This window comes from Hippopotamus amphibius, chromosome X, assembly GCF_030028045.1.
Source record: "Hippopotamus amphibius kiboko isolate mHipAmp2 chromosome X, mHipAmp2.hap2, whole genome shotgun sequence".
NCBI classification, from domain to species: Eukaryota; Metazoa; Chordata; class Mammalia; order Artiodactyla; family Hippopotamidae; genus Hippopotamus; species Hippopotamus amphibius.
The window spans coordinates 37,440,513-37,461,518 of NC_080203.1; the positions used below are offsets into that span (position 1 = coordinate 37,440,513).

The 21,006-nt window shown below is 42.3% G+C and overlaps 1 protein-coding gene across 4 annotated transcripts in view; it reads left to right on the forward strand.

Moving 5' to 3' along the window:
* AMOT (angiomotin) overlaps positions 1-21,006 on the forward strand; it is a 62,263-nt gene that overhangs the window by 37,341 nt on the left and 3,916 nt on the right. For all 4 annotated transcript variants that reach the window (XR_009050347.1, XM_057718750.1, XM_057718751.1 and 1 more), the window contains 5 exons: positions 9,098-9,247; positions 9,959-10,149; positions 17,845-17,967; positions 18,741-18,973; positions 20,084-20,779. Coding sequence is in view for 3 of the 4 variants with exons in the window: in XM_057718750.1 (XP_057574733.1) it covers positions 9,098-9,247; positions 9,959-10,149; positions 17,845-17,967; positions 18,741-18,973; positions 20,084-20,779 (1,393 nt within the window). In the remaining variant the exon portion in view is untranslated. The remainder of the gene's footprint in view (positions 1-9,097; positions 9,248-9,958; positions 10,150-17,844; positions 17,968-18,740; positions 18,974-20,083; positions 20,780-21,006) is intronic.

Below are 21,006 nucleotides of genomic sequence, written 5' to 3' on the forward strand. Positions count from 1 at the left end.
ATGGACACATGTCTAATCCAAAATAATCCTCAAATAATAGGATTTTGTTGGTATAGGTAAAACTAATACAGTGGTTATGATGGATTATAAATGAGATGAAAGATCTGAGGGTTTGAGTTATTTGTGCACTGAGAGTATTGATAGGAATTCAGATAAAATGCATATCTACCCAGGCATCTTCCAGAGTGTTCTGTTGACTTATTTGAAGGGCATTTCATCTAAAAGATGACTTTTCCCATATTTATGGCTGCATATTTTCTTTGAAGTAGGTATTGCCCCACTCATTATAAGAAACTATGTCCCCACCCCCAGTGGAGGTGGAGCTACTTCTCAGAGCTTGATTTTCTCAGTTTTTCCTATAATTTTGGCTTTTGAAATTCTCACATTGAAAGCCTTGTGTATTTTTCTTTAGTCTCCTTAACAGAATGAACTCCATTCCCTTGGTAGCAAGTTTCTAAACATGGGGTTTTTTACTCTTCAATTCTTTTAATATCTACCAGTGGACCACAGCTTCTTGGCAGTGGACACAGGCAACTTGCTAATACCAGGGTAGTGTTACCAAATTGCTTCACAGGGGACTCTTACTTGGAGCCATGGGCTCCTGGGCAAGGCTAAATAAGATCAAATGGAGATCGCTGAAGGCTCGTGGAACAACATATAACTTAGTTGTATGAAGGACAGGAGCAAAGAAAGTAGACTTCAGTTGTGACATTTGTGACACCATGAGTGTTTGGAGTTCTGGGTGATAGAAGGGAAGATGAAAATCGAACATAATAAAGAATGGCCTCTGTGACACTGGACTTAGTTCTGTATTATTAGTCTCGATGTCCTTTTTTTTTTAAATAAATTTATTTATTTATTTATTTTATTGGCTGTGTTGGGTCTTTTTTGCTGTGTGCGGGCTTTCTTTTTAGTTGCAGGAAGTGGGGGCTACTCTTCGTTGTGGTGCTCAGGCTCATTGCCATGGCTTCTCTTGTTGCGGAGCACGGGCTCTAGGTGCGTGGGCTTCAGTAGTTGCAGCACATGGGCTCAATAGTTGTGGCTCACAGGCTCTAAAGCGCAGGCTCAATAGTTGTGGCGCACGGGCTTAGTTGCTCCGCGGCATGTGGGATCTTCCTGGAGCAGGGCTCAAACCCGTGTCCCCTGCATTGGCAAGCAGATTCTCAACCACTGCACCACCTAGGAAGCCCTCGATGTCCTTTAGTCATTGGAGTGTGCGTATACGTTGGTGTTCATCTAGCTAATAATAGTAGTCCACTCCCTCTACCTATCCATATTATATTTTTTTATTATGTATTAAGACTTTATTTTCTTAGGGCAGTTTTAGGTTCACAACAAAATTGAGGGAAAGGTACAGAGACTTCCCCATATACTCCCTGCAGCCACATATGCACAGCCTCCCCTATTATCGACATCCCCCACCAGAGTGGTACATTTGTTACAGTGGACGAACCGACATTGACACATCATAATCACCCAAAGTCCATAGTTTACATTAGGGTTCACTCTTGGTAGTGTACATTCTGTGGGTTTGGTAAATGTATGTAATTATATGTATCCATCATTATGGTATCATACGGAATATTTTCACTGTTCTAAAAATTCTCTGTGTTCGGCCTATTTATTCCTACTCCCGCCATGTATTTTTTAACCTTTCAAAAATATTTCCAAATACTTACCATATCCCCACTATGTTGGGAGTTTCAATAGATTAGGAAATTAAAGTGCAGACAGATTAAACAGTTAGTCATACATCTAGAAGAAAATCCAGATCTCTTAATTCCAAAATATCCCATATTATGCTTTATCCACCAGTGAATAAATGGAGAAGGATAATGATTAAATCAGTTCCTTACAAATGGCTGAGACAAATGTGTAGCTTTAGGAGCCCTAGAAGTAATTTTGTATATAGCCATCCTTGAAAAAAATAAAGTTGAAAGACATCTGCAGTTGTTGGAAGGAGGGAAGAGATGCCATCACGTGGTATTCATTTGCAGGGATCAGATTTTCCTGAGTCAGAAGAGGGTTAAGAGATCTGCCAAATGCTTGGGAATGGGTTCAAATTATTGCAGAAGTGCAATGGAAAAACATGATTGATTGAGCTCAAGAGTATTTGCCCTATTCTTCAATAGGTTGCCTTCCTGCAGTTCTTCCTCCCAATTTTATGATTCGCCTTTAAAAACTTATCTCTTAATAGGGATGATCTGAAACCCTTATCTTGACTTTCCAAGCAAAGTAAATACATTTATGAATGTGTGTTTATTGTTTTTATATTTTCAGTGTTATAGTTAAGCTATGCTAACTTTTGTTTTTGTATTTGGTAGTTATTTAATATTAAATGGTCACCAAGAGTATAGTGAAAAATGAAGTAGATCTAAAACTTAAGAGAGATATGAAGGAAAATAGAAGGGCCCCTCCCTTAAGTGGCTTATGGGATACTGCCCTCCAATGGGACAGAGACTTTGTCTTGCCTCGCATTGCATCATTACTGCTCTCAGATGTAGAATAGGGCCTAGAGTGTGATAAACATTCAGTAAATATCTGTTGAATGAATGAATGAATCCACATGTGGACAAAATCTTATAAAATGACTGCACATTATAAGAGGCTCTAGGGAAAAGCAGTGATCAGGGTCAGGTAAGATTATTCAGGAAGAACTCCTGGAGAGTTTAGTGATATGGTGAGGAAGGGTGAAGAAATGATCAGACTAATACAAAGGTTGATCATTTGCATAGTAGGCCTGATAGAATTGTAAGGCAGTAGGAGCCTATGACATTGATAAAGTCATTTCTAAGAGGCATATCTAGGCTGGACAGGGGACAATGAAACAGTAGATTGGGGGGTGAATTGGAAAACACCAAGTGGTTTAAAATATGGATGAGAAAGAATAGCTGTGATCTAAAGAAGTGAGAGGAGGTGTAAAGGTGCCTTCGATATATAGTAGGTACCTAATCAATAGTAGTTCAGTGGATGTGCTAGCAGTAGACTTTTTTTTCTTAAATAAGGCAGTGCCATAATGTATTACTTGAGCAAGTCTGTTATAGCAATTATATGTCGGATGGACTGATTGTGTGTGTGTGTGTGTGTGTGTATTCATCTGTGCATATGTGCTTGTGTGTAGATGGGAGAGGGCAACAAAGTAAGGAGATCTATTAGGTTATTATTCTAATAATTTAGTTGTGAAATAAGGGTTTAAACTATGTAGGCTATGAAAAATAGGGAAATGAAAGACTATGAGAGATGTTAGAATTAAGACGTAGTGACAGATTGGATATGGTGATCAAAGGAAAGAGGGAAGAAAGAACAATAATTCCAAGATTTAGAGACTGGAAAAACAGGATAAATGATTATAATGGCTGAACTATTGAAAGGATATCATTTTGAAGAAAGATGAAAGCAGTCTGGGGCACATTGTGTCAGAGTGAGAAATCTTGTCCTCAGCTAGGGGTCTGTGACTAAAGAGAGCATAATAACATTAAAATATGAATATAAGCAGTTGTCAGAATTGTGGCATGAAGGAAATCTCCAGGAGTGCTGAAGTGGAGAGCAAGGTTTCTCAACCTCAGCATTACTGACATTTGGGGCCAGATCATTCTTTGGTGGTAGTGATGGAGGAGACTGTCCTGTGCACTGTGGGATGTTGAGCAGTATCCCTGGCTTCCACTCACAAGATGCCAATAGCAACCTACCCCCAGATATAACAACCAAAAATGTCTCCACACATTGCTAAATGTTCCCCTGGGGGTAAAATCACCCCCAGTTAAGAACCATCAGTATAGAGGTAAAAGAGTAAATAAACTACCATAGATTGGACCTTTGGGGTATAGCAGGAGGTGAGGATGAAATTGGAAGGGAAGGGGTCTAAAAGATCCAGAAAGTGAGAATGATTTAAGGGGGCTTCCCTGGTGGTGCAGTGGTTAAGAATCCACCTGCCAGTGCAGGGGACATGGGTTTGATCCCTGGACTGGGAAGATCCCACATGACGAGGAGCAACTAAGCCTGCGCGCCACAACTACCTAGCCTGTGCTCTAGAGCCCGAGAGCTGCAATTACTGAAGCCCGTGCACCTAGAGCCCGTGCTCCACAACAAGAGAAGCCATCGCAATAAGAAGCCTGAGCACTGCAATGAAGAGTAGGCCCTCCTCTCTCAATGAAAAGTAGCCCCCGCTCTCCACAACTACAGAAAGCCCACATGCAGCAACGAAGGCCCAATGCAGCAAATAAATTAATAAATAAATCAATTAATTAAATAAATCGATTAATTTAAACAAGAATTTAAAAAGAAGAAAGACTATTAGAGATCATCTGTCTATCCTAGTGTTGCTTTTTTTTTTTTTTCCAACTTCTTAAAACCTAGCAGGCAAGGAGTTCCTAAGAGATAGAATGCCATCTCCAAAGGCAATGAGGGCTGAAATATGAGGGGGTCCTCAGGAACCTAGAGTTATTTAACCATGCTGAAGTGTCAAATGTGAAAAGATGATGGAGTGAATATAAGATGGGAAGCCCATTCTTTAGGGCAAATGGACAAAGCACAAGAACATATATACAGTGGACCCTTGAACAACACTGGTTTGAACTTTGTGGGTCTATTTATATGCAGACTTTTTCAGCAGTAAACACTGTAGTACTACACGCTCTGCCGTTGGTTGAATCCCTGGATATGGAGCTGTGGATACAGAAGAACCGCATATATGGAGGGCTGACTATGAAGTTATACATGGATTTTCGACTGCAGGGAGGGTCAGCACCTCTAACCCCCGTGCTGTTCAAGGGTCAACTGGATCTTCGTATATATCTTCAAAGATGTAACGATCTTTTTTTTTGAAATGAAGTTTTATGTAGAACCCTCATTATAAGACACACATAAAAGAGCAGCCACTTGATGCAACTCACCCATCATAGTGGCTTCTGAAGCACTCCTTAGAACACGAGGACTCTGGAAGACAATTTGAAAATCACTTTAGGGGCTGGCACCTTATCTGTTAAGGACCAGATAGGACATATTTTCAGTTTTGCAGACCATATAGTTTCTTTTGCAACCGCAGTTGCTCAACTCTGCCATTATGGCAGGAAGGCAGCCCTAGTCAATATGTAAATGAATGAGCATGGCTGGATTTGCTCCACTGCTGACCATTTTGGTTTGCTGACCCCCAAAACCCCCCTTATTTTTTTCTTTTTTACAAATGGGGACTCTGAGGCTGAGAACAGGGAAGCAAATTACCATTAAAAGCAGAGCTAGGGCTAGAATCCAAGTCTCCTGATTGCCACCTTGTTCCTTTACCTTTCAATTTGCTGTCAAACAGAAATTCCTGATGTGTGTGTGTCTGGGGCGGGGGGTTGGGGAAGAGGGCAGGGAATGAGCCTAAGTGTCTTTAGTTAAACAGTACCTTTGACTATAGGTAAAGAACCTCTCACAAAGTAGAGGTACCCTCGAAATCGTGTCATTTTGAGAGAATATGGAGTCCTTGCAGCTACTCAGTACTCTCTTCTAATTGTATCTCCAGTGAAAGGCCTTGCCCTCTAAAGATATCTGAAGCTCTGTTGCATGAATGATTTGAGGCCTAGTGTTATATGTCTTCCTCGGGCAAAATGGCTGTGTTTTTAATGTCTTAATTGATGTGATAATTAGAGTTATTGACCTAATGAGAATCATGTCAGGGCTATCTGGAGTGAATGTTCAAAGTTGAGAGGACTAGAGCATGTGTGACTTGGCATTAACTTTTTCTTTAAAAAAGAAAAACAATTCTGCGTACTTTTTGTACTGGACACTCTTTTAAGCACTTCATTTGTTATCTCATTTGCTCTTTCTAGAGTTATATCAAATTATTATCATCTCCATGTTATTGATGAACGAGTAAATGGAAGTTCAGAGAGATTAAGTAGCTTTCCTCAGGTTGCATACCTAGTAAGTGGGAGAGCCAAGATTTGGACTTGGGTAGTCTGGGGCCAGAGCTCATGACCTTAACCATTTTACTGTATGGCCCCTCTCTTTAGCTAGAAGGAACCACTGACATTTCTGAAGGCATTGAAAGGTGAAGTTGGGGACCCGAGATGTCTTAATTACTGAGCTAACATTTGAGGAGCTTAACACAGGAGATAAGTTTATAGAAGAGAGGCAGAAAAGAGGATTTACTGTGATGAAGGAAAAAGTGAAGCATATAAAGTCCAGGATAGTAGAGGAGTTAATAAACCATATAGACCTTTGTTCCTTTCTATGTATAGGGGACATCTAGAAAACATAGAATATGTAACTTAGAAGATAGCTGACTTTGTTGATTGCATCTTTATAGGGTCTTGCCCTGGTAGCATCCAACAGTTGTCCTTTTATATCCTAAATGATCTAGGGATTAAGCATTTACTAGGTGATCTTGGTGTTTATGGCTGAGCTACACTCTTTCGTCTTTTAAAGGAAGTAGAAGAATTATGCCAACAATAGAGGTCCTGGTACCTTGTGGAAAATCATCTCAGTGGCAAAGCATAATGGAATTTTTCTTGGCCTGCTTCGTGGAAGTTGTCTGACTTGTGTGACTATCTGGGCCTTTATTGCTTTTCCCTTCCAGACAGTTGGCTCAGTGACTTGTAGTGCAGGGGATTCCTTAGCTAAGACACTGAGGATTCCTTTCTTAAGACAGGCAGGGCTTGGAGAAATACACCTAGTCCTGGACTGCTTATTTTTCAGTCCTCTGAGCTTACATTGCAATACTGTACCATGAAGGCATGAGCTGCATGCTGCCTAACTGTAACTGCCTTTAAGTGGAACTGCTGTAAGTCTCAGTAATTATGGTTAACAGTCTCTGCATTAACGATGCACTGCTCCCCTAGGGTTTTCACAGCGCTTCACAAATAAATGCGTTCCACTTTAAATAGCTCATCAGGATTATAGAAGCCAAAGGGTGAAGGATAGAGGATATTTCCTGCTCTTCAATTATTCAAAGCTTAGCAAATCAGACGACAGAGCCTAAAGGTCTTGATAGCCCTAGTCAGTGTTATTACAAATAATGGCATATCCCAGGAAAGAAAGGTTTAAGCTTATTGAGAAGAGAATGACAATTTTTGTTTCTTGTATTTCCTAGGGAAAGGTCTAATGAATAAAAGCACCTATAACTCACCTCAACTGGTTTACAAGGCTAGATTGAACTAGGCCTTGGAATGAAAGGAAATGTCAAGAAGTGTAGCACAAATTTTTAAAATTTTCCTGGTCACCTAGGCAAAGCTTATATAACCCAAGTCTGGTAGGAGAATATGTTTGCTTCCACCTAGAGAAAGTTAAGCAATTCTAGTTTGGAGAGAGAGCAGTTATAAAGCAAGGAGTGTTTCCCTATCAGCACATACCATTGCTGTGTGACTGGACATTCTAGAGAGCAGTGGTTTGGACACATCACCATGAAGGTGTTACCTGGCCTCTACAATGAGGGAGTCAGGTTGGTCCTGCTTGGCCCCAGCTAAAGGGATGTGGGCGATGGTGGTAAAGTGGTAACCTCTTGCATTGCAACTGTCTACCTAGGTATCTCAGGGGCCTGGGAATTTGTCAGAAAGTTAGAGTTGAGCTGAATTCTTGAATTTCCTTTGGACCGTGTTCTCGATAATATTTTCACACTTAAATCTTAATAATGAGAGTATCCCTAACCTCAGCTTTCATGAAAATAATAATAACAGATGTGACCAGCTTGGAAGAGTTTCTACTTTAAAAAGAGTCCATGAGTTGATTTTATTAGCAAGAGAGCCACCCCCACAAGTATTATGAGTGTTAAGAAGCATCATCTGCTCATTCCTACCAATTTGGAAAGGCTGCACTTGCCCCTATCTTCTTAGGTGTTGAGGGTATGTATACCTTCTTTAAAAAGCTCTGAAATCCTCTTCTTTCCAGTGGAGTCAGGGATTTACCATGATGGGATTTGCCTTGGAAGTTACAAGGGTACAAAGAACTCAAACTCTTAGTCCCAAACTGCTTCTACCTTTATTTTGGTTATGGTTCATAGGCTTGCAAAGAGGAAGAATTATATTTGATCTCAGTTAATCTTAGATTTTATTCATTAGTTTGCATCTCTAGATATGTTTAAAGGTCCCAGAATGAAAGTTGAGAGATTACGGTCCAATGTTATCAATTCAGGCTCATGAGTAAGGCAGAGATCGCAAATCTCTGTGTGTTCTTTTAATAAAAAACTGTGTTCTTTTAATAAAGAACTGGTGGGGCAGTGCTGGTCAATGAAGAGACTAAAGACTTTTGAACCACTGCATGACAGCTTCACTTTTTTTTTTCTTTTGGCTACACTGTGTCTTAGTTGTGGCATGCGGAATCTTTTAGTTGTGGTGTGCGGGATCTTTAGTTGTGGTGTGTGGGCTCTTTTACTTGCGGCATGTGGACTCTTAGTTGCAGTATGCAGGATCTAATTCCCTAACCAGGGATCGAACTCATGCCTCCTGCATTGGGAGTGCAGAGTCTTAACCACTGGACCACCAGGGAAGTCCCGGCAGCTTCACTTTTGAGGAGCAGAAACATTCCAGGAAAGCAGTGATGATTACATTGAGTAATTACCAGAACTGTAGAGTTCAGAAAGACAACTCTGGCCTCCCTGTACCTTCAGCAGTTGACCACCCTTTTTCTCTCACTTGGAAAGGAGACAGTTATATAAAGGGGGTAGGCTTCCTTTCCATTCCAAATTAAACTCTTCTCCCTGGAGAGCCCCCCTTTTATTTTTTTAGCATTCCCCTATTATAATGACCAAAATAAGATATACCCTCCCCCAGAATATTACAGTTTAGAGTGAAGAAGAGCAGAGGTGAGGACATCCATAAATGGGAATCTTAAGAGCTTTCCATCTAAGACAGACTCTACTGATAGAAATAGGCTTGGGGAAAACATAGAGATGGGAAGGAGGGAGAGATGAAAAAGGAGCTCCTAATTTCTATCCCTTGAGACGTTCTCTGTATGATAACTACAAGGCAGCCCAATACTCATGAAGGATCTTCTTGCCATTCATTCTTTTCTGGATCTGGACAGGAAAAGATCAAAACACAAGACTGGATTTGGGGCTGTATAACTGACCCTGTTGTTCTCTTTCCTTCCATCTTGTAATTCTCCTAACCTGGATTTTCAGCTGAAAAAGAAGCAAGTGTACGTAGATAAGGTGGAAAAGATGCAGCAGGCTCTTGTACAGCTCCAGGCAGCATGTGAAAAACGAGAGCAGCTGGAGCACCGTCTCCGGACACGACTGGAGAGAGAGCTGGAATCCCTCCGAATCCAGCAGGTATGGAGAACTTCAAGAAAATGAGATTGCTCCTGATTGCTTATTTGTCAGATAGTGTCTAACATGAACACCAAAAAACACACTCTTGCTCATCTTTAGTTTTCTTTGCCCCACCGATCTTACTCTAGAGTGCCTCCCGATTGTAAAGATGAAGTCGGCTTCCTTAGCTTCCTGTCGCAGCAAAATCCTTAATGCCTATTATCTTGCACTTTTTGTTTTTATATGAACCCCAGAAATGGTAGGCCCTCTAAGAAGTGAAGATGCTATACAAATAGACTCCTGGACATTTTAGGATTGGAAATGGTCTTTAGAATCATTTGGCCATACATCTCCTCACTTTTAGATGAGAGAAAATCAAGACCCAGGAAAGGTTGCATGACTCACAGTCGCACAACAAGTTTAGGGGCAAGGTAGAGACCACATCCTAGATTTTTAATTTCCTTTTCTACGGTGAACCATGGTGGCAGGCAGGACTAGTGATTTTTAAACCATTGATCCACTTTCTGAGCAGCATGACCATTTGATATAGCACGCTATATCATGATTGAGTCTCCTACGCAAAGCCCGAGGCAGAAAGTGCTTCTGAATCGGAATCCAGACTGAGGTGGCTTGGGCAGTAATCCTTTCCAAAAATAAGGGCTCTTCAAATGGGACTCAGCCACCATGGTCTTAACTCATTAACATCAGGGATCTCGGCATCTCCCCCAACAGCGCCAGGGCAACTCTCAGCCCACCAACGTTTCAGAATACAATGCCGCTGCACTGATGGAACTCCTTCGTGAGAAGGAGGAGAGGATCCTGGCCTTGGAAGCTGACATGACGAAGTGGGAGCAGAAGTATTTGGAGGAGAATGTGATGAGACATTTTGCTCTGGATGCTGCGGCCACCGTAGCTGCTCAGAGGTAAGTAGCTGGCTGGTAGAGTCCCTGCATGAAGGGCAGGGGTAGTGGGGAGAACAGAAAAGTGACTAATAGTTTTTCCAGTGGTTTTTTTCCCCCCATAATGTTCTGTTTCTTTTTTTTCTCAGTTTCTGCTTAAGTGTGTGTTTTTGGCTTTTTGTTTTTTGGTTTTTTTTTTTTTCGATCTGGTTCTGCTGAGACTGAACGACTGTGGGGCAGAGGGTCAGGGATTTGGAAATTAAAGTTACTGATGAACTTACTGGAATCATAGTTCAGCTTTCCTCACGAGCCAGAACAATTGCAGATGGGATCAACTGAACGTGTGCACACCTCCTTCCCCAGAGCCTCAGGTTCTTTCAGCCACACGTGTAGATTTCTTTGTTTAGCCCCAGGACTGGAATGAAAGCTTCTCCAGAGAAATGCTACTCAAAACTAAATGTCACTCAGGAGTGGCTACTGCCATTTGATAGCTCTGGCTGAACATGAATCCATCCCTGCCCTTTGAGAAGGTCTATATTTGAAGCCTGCATTCTCTGTGTCCCCGAGTTCATCACATGTAAGCAGTCACATTCCATTTGGTAAGGGAGAAAAAGTGGCAGGAGGCTCGTTTCATTTTTTGCCTTTTATGTGTTCCGCTTTTCTTGTTATAAACATTTATTATTGGTCTTTGGAGGACGCAGTGCTCTTATCCAGTTTGTCTGTCTCACTGCTGTTTGTAATCATCAGTTGGGAAAGAAGCAAAAACTAAATTCAAATCAGGAGATGATGTGGATTGTTGGAGATACAGACAGAGCCATGGTCTGGAGTTGGGTATCTAAGGCAGGCTATAGCATATTGCACCCAGATAGGTCTCTATCCAGAAAGTTATTAAAAATCAGGGTGTTGTTTTTAGCATTCTCCTAAATGTGGTGAGACGGCAGAGTCTGGCAGTGCTTGACAGACTGGGCTGGAATATGCATGTGGAGGAGACGGTGGATACGTTTATTTTTGAGTCCTTCTCATGCCAAATCAGAGGGAGGTCAATGCTTAAAAGCTGGACTGGTGGTTTGTAAACCTATTCCCAATTCTCCAGGAAGACATCTTATGTTTCTCTAATACGCTGTCTGTCTCCAGATACCCCCTCTAAACCTTAAACAGATTGAAATTGCCTGTGCCTTGATTTTGAGGTCCTCATGGGCTTAAGTTTACCTGTCCTTTTTTTTTTTTTTTTTTCTGAGAACAGTGTGCTCAGTACATGCCAGTGTAGTAATAGGGTGCACAGGAGCCCCAGCTGTGCTGGAAGGTGGTCGAGAAGTTTGTAGGCAGCTTAGAAGCAGAATGAAGTGTAATTTTAGCTGCTGGTTCCCAAGAAAACATCTGTGCCCAGTGCTTGTTCAGAGGTTATTCAGGAAACCCTAACGCTGAAAGGGAGGTACAGGGCATTTTTGTCATCTTTGGGCAGAAACTTAGAAAGATATAGCTCAAGAAGGTGCTTGGTGTGAGAAAATGCTGGAAAGCCAGGATTCTTGGTGCTGGGAATTTCGCTGTTGAAAGTGACTCCAGAATAGATTCCAGGTCAAAATGCAGGAAAACTAGGAGGTTGTCACTTGGGGGCCTTGTATAAATAAACTACCCCTTTCCTTCCTCCCTGGAACGTTTTAAATATTAGGAGGTTCCTCTTTCAGATGGATTTCTTTCCAGAATCTGTTGGCTCCCATAAAATAGATTTAATTTAAATTGAATTCCTTTAACTCACCAGGTAGAAAGTTTCCATGTAATCACTGTTTTCAGTAAAATGTGCATGTTTATCATTTAATATGATAAAAAGCAGTCAGTTCCCACCTAGTAGGAACACTTTGTAATAATTCCCCAGACAAACATTCCATATCTGGACTGTGTACATTTTGCATGCCTATTAATACAAGCCACAGGAGCGATTGAGAGATTGTATTCAAATTCCTGTTAAAATGAGAGACTTGGACTAGGCGATTCCTCCAGACCCTTCTATTACTAAGATTATACTATTTTTCCAAAGATTTGCCTCGTGCTGTGCCACGGAGATCGGTTTCCTTCTCCTCCTTTCTTTCTTTCTTTATGAGATTTCAGATTTGGAAAGTAACATTCAGAAAACTTTATTTCAGAACCTGTGGGCTCTTCTGCCTTCCCTTCCAACATCTCTTGCTATTTCTTTTCTGTCCAGTGATTTCACTTTCCCTCCTCCCAAACCTTAATGTATTGACCAAGGTTCTGCTCTTCACCCCTTTCTGAAGTAAAGTCTTTATATTCTATTTTCTTCCAAAATAATTTTTAAGTGCCTGGGATATTGGCTGCAGATGGAGAGTGCTCAACATGTGTTAGAGTAATGAAGGAAGGAAAACAAGAAGAAAAAAAGGAAAGAAAGAAAGGAAGAAGTAAAAGAAGGAAGGAAATGATTTCTAACTCTACAGTTTAAATACCTAAATCTAGTGCCACATTGTAACAACTGCTTCGTTTCTGTGTATGCTGCTAGTATCTCAAATTTAATATATTCCTAACATAACAGCTCATACGTGAATAACAGGTTGCACAATTAGGAAATATTGCTGGGGTGGTGTCAATGGTAGTTGTAGCATTTTTTCAATTAAAATGGTATTCACATATTTAAAAACCACCTATTTTAAGTGGTTTTGTGAATATTGGCAATTGTATATAATAATGTAGCGACCACCACCATCAAGATAGAGGACACATTCTAAAGTGTCCTTATGCCCCTTTAACTTGATCCCTTCCTCCTATGCCTGACCCCAGACAACATCTGTTTTCTGTCATTGTAATTTTACCTTTTCTAGGACGTCATAAAAAGAGCCATATAGTATGTACTCTTTTTGTTTGATTTCTTTCACTCAGCATGATTACTTTGAGCTTGTTCTAAGTTAATGCGTATGTCAATAGTTTATGCCTTTTTATTGCTGAGTAGTGTTCCATAGCATGGATGTACCACAGTTTAATGCATTCCCTTGATGATGGATATTTGGATTGTTTCCAGTGTTTGGCCACTGTGAATAATAAAATATAGATTTTTAATATAAGAATAGACATCTGTCTTTTCTCAGGTGAGAAGACATATTAGGTTATCTGTTTTATACCCATTCCGGCACTTTGATTCTATGAAGCATCTCTTGTCAGAGGGCAAGCTGTCAATGCAAGAAATCACATGTGTTTACTATATAAGGTACTCTTCTAAGCACTTTACAATTATTGCTTATCTTTTCAATAATTCTTTGAGAGAAGTACTAGTACCCATTCTACAGATGAGGAAACCGAGGCACAGACAGATTAAAGAATTCCCCCAAGATCACACAGCTACTGGGAGGCAGTGTAACCAGGACTTAAATCTACATTTTTGACACCTTAACTGCTATACTCTGCTGCCTCCCAGATAGGATGATTTCAAAGATGGTAAAATAGGGATTATCAAGAGTTACTGTTTGAGGCTTATTATTTAGTTTCTTAGACTATTATAAATAATCACAAAAAGATGGCCTATATTATAACTTCATATTATTGTGTTCCTAGAGATTCCTCTCTAGATGCCTAATTGTAGATGAGGGAAATTACTACCAAGTAGGAGTTCATCTCAGAAGAACTGATTTGGCAATGCAGGCTTTTAGTTTCAGCTCACAAATGGTAATTTATTTCTGAATAGCAGCAAAAAGATAAAAAAATAACACACCTGATCAACCACGTAATTTATTTCTTTGCTCTTACTGAATCAGGTTGTTACCTTTCTCTGAATGTGCAATGTTTCACTTTTATTTGGGACAAAGTAAATCTGCGAAAGAAGGAAGTAAAGAAAAGGAAAGCAGAAGGTAGAAGGTGGTCACAGATGTTACACATGTCTACCTAGTCTTGCACTGTAGAAGCCTTTCTCAGGTTCTGTTCTTGGCTTTCTTTTTATTCTACCTTCTGTCTTAGTTATCTTGTTCTCTACTATAGCTTCAAATAGTAACTCTGACAACTCTAAGATTAAAGTTAGAATTTTCAACAACTTGGATATTGTCATATGGCTATTCAGAAGACACTTTAACTCCACTGTAACTGAAATCAAAACCCATTACAGCATTTTCCAAAAAAAAAGAAAGAAAAGAAAAGAAAAAAGAAAAAAAAAAAGAAAAAAGTTCTCCTTGGTTTCCTATCACGGAAAACGAGCAGTATGGCATCTTTTCTAGTCATTTGAATTAGAAACAACAAAGTCCTCATTCATTCTTCCCTCTCCCTAACACCCACATTTAAATAGTCTCCAAGTTCTAGCAATTCTGCGTCCTGTAGACTGTTTCCATTTCCCTTGCCACTTCACTGGGTCCTGTTTTCAATATCTCTTGCTGGGATTATAACCTTTCTGACTGGTCTGCCCGATTCCAATGTTATGGCTCCTTTAATCCCTCCATCACATTTCAGCAGAGATAATGCTATCTTCCTAAAACACAGCTTAGATCATTTCATTCCCTTTGAAAAGCTCTCATAATCTTCAGTGCCTATTGGAATAAAGTCCAAACTCATTTCTGTAGTAGTTAATTATTTACTTTTTTTTCCCTCCCCTTGCAAGTTCCCTGCAGTTGGGGACTAGTCTTATCCGGGTCCATCCAGTCTCCAGCCTCCCAGTAACTTCAAACACAGTGCTCTACTCATGATCGAGTTCGCATGTTAAATAAACAAAAGGGTGCTACCGATAGAAAAAAGATGGCCTTGAAGTTTAAAAGGCCGCTAGATGTTTTAATTAGGAGGTCATCGGTGACATTCTAGAACGCAGTGTAAGTAATGTGACAGGGATAACTTCGTCAGACAGAGGAAGGAGAGAGAAGATGACTGGAGGGATAGTTTCCAGAAACCATTTACTTAAGAATTTGAGATGCAGGATAGTAAATTCAGGGATATGCAGTTCGGGTACTGTAGGTTGTCATTTCAAGCCCAGCATCTCTCTACTGATGTGCTTAAGGGTAGGCTCAGAGTGTTGGAAGTTAGCAGGTCAAGTTGCTCCCTCAAATGCTGTGCCTGCTTGCTTTTGCTTAAGCCATTGGCTTAGTAGCCCCAGTCTTCTAGAAGGAAGATTGATGTCAAAGGCCATCCTGGCAGCTCTGTAGGAATTCACTAAGTGCCCCACATTTTCAGGCTCCATTCCTGAGGAGTTCACAGTGTCCATATCAATTAGCTGGCAGGGCTCTGTGTCCCCAAAATGGTCTTTTATGCAATGAAAGTGGCAGTAAGCCAGCACTGGCTCCCCCAGTGACAAACCGTATGCTGGAGTCCCCAGTGTCCATAGACACTATGCACTTTTGAAAGAGGCCTGGCTCTGAAGCGTCTGCCATCACATTGGAACTCTGCACTGCGGGGATCGCTTCCAGGATGATACCCGGAGCTGGAATTCATTCAACTCATACTCTCTTGTATGTTATTCTCTTTCTACCTATACTTTTCTCTCTTAATAATAGATAACTTTGTTGAGTGTTTTTACTGTGCCTGGCACTGCATGTTTTACATGCACGCTGTCATTTTATCCTCCCCCCCCCAAATCCCATGAGATATAAGTATAATTATTATCTCAATTTTGCAAATGAGGAGACTGAGGCTTAGAGCAGTTAACCCAATTCCTGAGCTCATAGAGTTTGTTAGTGGCAGAGGACTTGGGAAAGATGGAACTTGACCCTGGCATGGTCTATTGTCAGGGCCTGTGCTCTCAACACTAGACAACGCTGCTTCCTCTTGGGTACTTTGGAACACTGAGGCCATTCCCAGTAGGACTACAAGCAAGTGAACCACACTAGAGCAAGTGTAGAATTCCGAGATGCTAAACTATTTTGAATTTAGCAAATGATGAAAGCCGCTGTGGTCCTTCCCCTTCTTGTTCTCCAATTACTTCATCATTCAAATAAATTGTCTCCACCTCGCATATAAGGTGCAAGCATTTGGGGGAGTTTTGCAGAAGCTCACCAAAATTCCCCAACTTTAATACCAGCTTTCTGCCTCTTTATTCCCTTGCCCCTTCACTGCCATCTGTGCTGGTCACAATCTCTAAGCTAACAGAACATAACTAGCTGCCAGCAGAAGACATGCCTGGAGTTCTCCCACAGATCCTCGTTTCCAGAGGAAGTATACGACAGCAGTGCCAGCTCATTGTTTTCTTAGCCTATTGTCTGGTTTTCTTTAAGACCAATATAATCACATCGACATTCTTCCTAATCCCTTTTTCTTTCCCTCCAAATTATTCAAATAAGATCCAGTTTTCCTCCTTCCCTTCCCTCTTTTCTCTACCACTGGTTCTAAATGAACTAAAGAAAAAAGCATGACATCACTTATCAGGAGGGTATAGGATTCCCATATGTCTTTGACTTGTGCTGTTTAAACATCAGCCTTGTAGGACTTCCCTGGTGGTCCAGTGGTAAAGAAGCTGCCTTCCAACGCAGGGGATGCGGGTTCCATCCCTGGTAAGGGAACTAAGATCCCGGATGCCACGGGGCTACTGAGCCCGAGCGCCACAACTACTGAGCTCATGCACCACAACTACTAAGCTTGCACGCCTCAGCTAGAGAGCCTGCGTGCCGCAAACTACAGAGCCCACGCACCCTGGAGCCTGTGCACCACAACTAGAGAGACAAAACCTGCATGCCACAACTAGAGAGAAGCCCGTGCACTGCAACTAGAGACCCCACAATGAAGAGCCCGCGTGTGCCGCAACAAAATATCCTACATGCCTCAACAAAGATCCCGCATGCCACATCTAACACCCGATGCAGCCAAAAATAAATAAATAAATATTTTTAAAACTACATATCAGCCTTGCCCATGGGTTACATCCTTTCCCTTCCTCTCCTCTCTTCTCCTCTGTGCTCTTTTCTCTTCTCTTTTCTTCTCTCTCCCCCTCCTCCTCCTTCTCTCTCTCTCTCCCTGCCGCACACACATACACACACACATACACACACATACTTTTCTCCTTATTCATTACCCTTTGAGTTAATGGCCTGAGACACTTTCAAATGGAACATGATGGTCCCTCATGCAGTTGGGACTCTGGCATGAGAATAGTCACTTAGTTGGGGGAGACTCATTGATTTGGCACTAGAATGTTTCACATGTAGCTTAGATAGGAATCAAGTGGCACTGACTCAAAGGCCCTGCTTCTCACTCAGCTCCCATGCCCTGCCTGAACTTGGCTGTTGACAAGTGTAGAGTTCGTTTCTAGCAAACACTCAGGTGGAGTTACTGCTGTTGAATGTAGCAATAGCTCTTTGGTACATTCTCTGACTTCCTTCAAAGTCTAGCCTTTTCCCTTTCATGACTGTCGTGAGAATAAAGTGGGCATATCTCATATGTAATATAAGTGATAATATAAAGTAGAAATATAAATATTTTTCTATTGCCTGGCCATGATCTAAAAACTTGAAGGGACTTTCTGCCAGAGGTTTTGGGAGAGTATCTGTCTAGTTCTGAAGGGAAGCCTGTGTACTTCTCATACAATCCATCACTGACTTTTGCAGTTATGTCCATCAGTAACCTCTTCGAGCTCTGAAAATTGACCCTTCCCATCTTGGAGATTCTTATCAGTAAGTCACCCATAAACCAACCATTCCTAATGAGTTTGATTTCATTGTAGGGCTTTCCAGCAATACCTTTGACTTAGGAGAGAGGTAGGATTCATAGATTTTGTTGCCCTCCCATCATCATCGCTGCCATTTTCCTTCCCAGGGACACAACAGTCATCAGCCACTCTCCTAACACCAGCTATGACACAGCTCTAGAAGCTCGCATCCAGAAGGAGGAAGAAGAAATCTTGATGGCCAACAAGCGTTGCCTTGACATGGAGGGCAGGTAAAATGTTGATCTGGACTCTGGTGGATCTAGGAAGTTGGTGTGGAGACCAGATAGGTCAGTAGGGAAGGGCAAGCATCTTCATTCACAACAGGGAAACCTGATAATGCAGCCTCTCCCAACCCCTGCACCCCTGCCAGCCTGTTATTTAGGACTTGAAATGCAATGACCTTTACCTTGATCATTCCCACTAATGCCAAGTAACATTGCTTCCCCCATTGTCCTTGGTAATTATGTTCCATATGCCCTCTGCCAGAACTGAATTGTTGGTGTTTGCACTCTGAAATATTCTTTCTCGTATTGCACCTCAACTCTGTGGTACAGCAGAGTTCTCGATAAAAGAACATCGACTCAAACTGGGAGATAGGGCATCTGATGTCTCTTATAAGCTCGTGATCGTTTACTTACTAGACGAAGTTGTAGCCCATTCTTAGAAGTTCTCATCTTCTCACTGACTGACTCATCATTTCCATTGACTCAGATTCTTCACTAAGGTACCCACTAAATCAGTTTAGTCTCTCATATACAGCCTTTCTTTTCACAGATACTTTTCTTTGGCTTCCTAAGGTTTAAACGATAACTCCTGCATGTTCCACTGTGCCCATTTGGGTGTACATTAAAAATTGTTGCACTGTCTCTTGTCTTACAACTCAGAAATAAGTAGACCACCCCTTAGTTGAAAAGATAATGGAAGCTCAAGTCCTTGCAGGTAGTGAGACCAGAACCTGGAGGTGGCAGCAATGTTTTATATGTTCTTTGTCTTTGGCTCCTAGGATTAAGACCCTCCATGCCCAGATTATTGAGAAGGATGCCATGATCAAAGTACTCCAGCAGCGTTCCCGGAAGGAGCCAAGTAAGACAGAGCAGCTGTCATCTATGCGGCCAGCAAAGTCTCTGATGTCCATTTCCAATGCTGGATCAGGCTTGCTCTCCCATTCTTCCACCCTGACTGGCACCCCCATCATGGAAGAGAAGCGGGATGACAAGAGCTGGAAGGGGAGCCTAGGTAATGACAGTAAATAAAGATTAAAGTGACACATTTAAAGAGAGCCCTGACTTGGATATATGCCCACATGGCAATGAAAAGGAGAGGAAGTTATACCAGGTTGGGTTTTGTCCTCCTGAGAGGCTGACTGCATATTTAGGAGACACTGTGAAGTCTCACTGAGAGAACAATGGTTGAAGCCACAGCCTTAGATGATAAGAATCCTGAGTTCTATTTGGGTGAGAAGGAAGATAACTTCAGTTTCCTCTTAAAAATTGTCAGCTTTGGCCTTTGCCATGTGGGACCTTTTGTTGTTGTCCAAAGCCCGTGTGGCTTTCGTGTCATTCAAAATTTCAAAATTCCAGCTTTTTCTGTGTTCTTTCCTCCCATATAATAGGAGGACGCAGAGTTCTAGTTAAGCTAAATGGAGCTGGGTGGCAGGTTTTTGTTACTAGAATATTCTGAGATGAGAACAGAATGTACTTTTTCATTCCATCCTGTCCATTCCTTCCCTTCTAATCAAAACCCCAGAAGTATCGTGGATACCATGAGGCACATTTTTGGAGCCTGAGGACACAAGCTATATATATTTTTATTTTAGCTCTTTTTGTTGCTTCTATTACCTTTCTTGGTCCTCTGACACTTGCAGCGTCCCTTGGTTAGAGCAGGTATTTGGGGGACCATGGTCATGATTATCACCTTAGATCACGCAATTACTATCCCACTCCTCTGCGACCACAGGCTTCTTTCCCTGATCCTTTCCAGCTGTCTGGTAATGGCTGGTGTTGGTTATAAGTGGAACCGAGTAGAAGCATTCTGACAGCTCGTTGGAAATCAATCACCATTGGAAAAATAAATCAAAACAGATACCCAGGACACTTAAAGGTTTAATACGTTTTGCTGGGAGGTTACAGAATGAGAACCAGAAGGCATCTGCTAAGTCTGAAAGAAGCTTTTAGCCACGGTGGGAGGTGCCTGACAAACTGATTCCTGGGTTCACTGGAGGCAAAAGTAAAGAATTTGGAACCATTCCTATTCCTCCTGAACCTCGTGCAAGGAAGAAGAGGTAATCAGATATCTATACTGGAATAGCCTGTAGTTTTCTAAGCTCTTTCCCTCTTTCCTTTGTAGGTATCCTCCTGGGTGGAGACTACCGTGCCGAGTCTGTCCCTTCCACCCCCTCGCCTGTGCCGCCCTCGACCCCCCTCCTGTCAGCTCACTCCAAGACAGGCAGCCGGGACTGCAGCACCCAAACGGAACGGGGATCGGAACCCAACAAAACCGCAGCTGTCGCTCCCATCTCTGTTCCTGCTCCAGTTGCTGCTGCCGCCATCACTGCCACCGCTGCCACCAGCACTGCCACCGCTGCCACCAACACCACCACTATGGTAGCTGCTGCCCCAGTGGCTGTCGCTGCCGCCGCCCCGTCTCCAGCCACTGCTGCTGCTGCTGCTGCTCTCGCTGCTGCTGCTGTTTCTCCAGCTGCAGCTGCTGCTCAGATTCCAGCTGTGGCCTCTGCTGCTGCTGCTGCTGCTGCTGCTCCTGCTCCTGCTGCTGCTGCTGCTGCTGCTGCTGTTCAGGTCGCTCCAGCTGCCCCGGCTCCGGTTCCAGCTCCAGCTGCAACTCCGGTTCCGGCTCCAGCAGCGGCTCAGGCTTCTGCTCCAGCTCAGACTCAGGCACCAGCTCCAGCTCCGGCAGCAGCTGCTCCTCCAGCTCCAGCTCCAACTGCAGCTTTGGCTCAGGCTGAGGCTCCTGCAAGTCCAGCTGCTGGTTCTGGACCACGTCGTTTGTCTATACCAAGTTTGAGCTGCAATCCAGATAAAACAGGTAATAATTCTCTGGATCAGGTAGCCCTGGGTTCTGCCCTCAGTTACAGATTGGTGGTTTGGCTTGCTGTTTAGGCACAGTTGGTCATGTGGGCGGGGCTTTTGGAGTTCTAAAGCGGATTAATCAGAAGAGATTAGGACAAATAATAGTCTATAAATGACTTCTCCAGGATAGGAACAGGATGAGTCAAGGTCATTCTCCCAGTGAGAGTAGATGCTCAGGTGAAC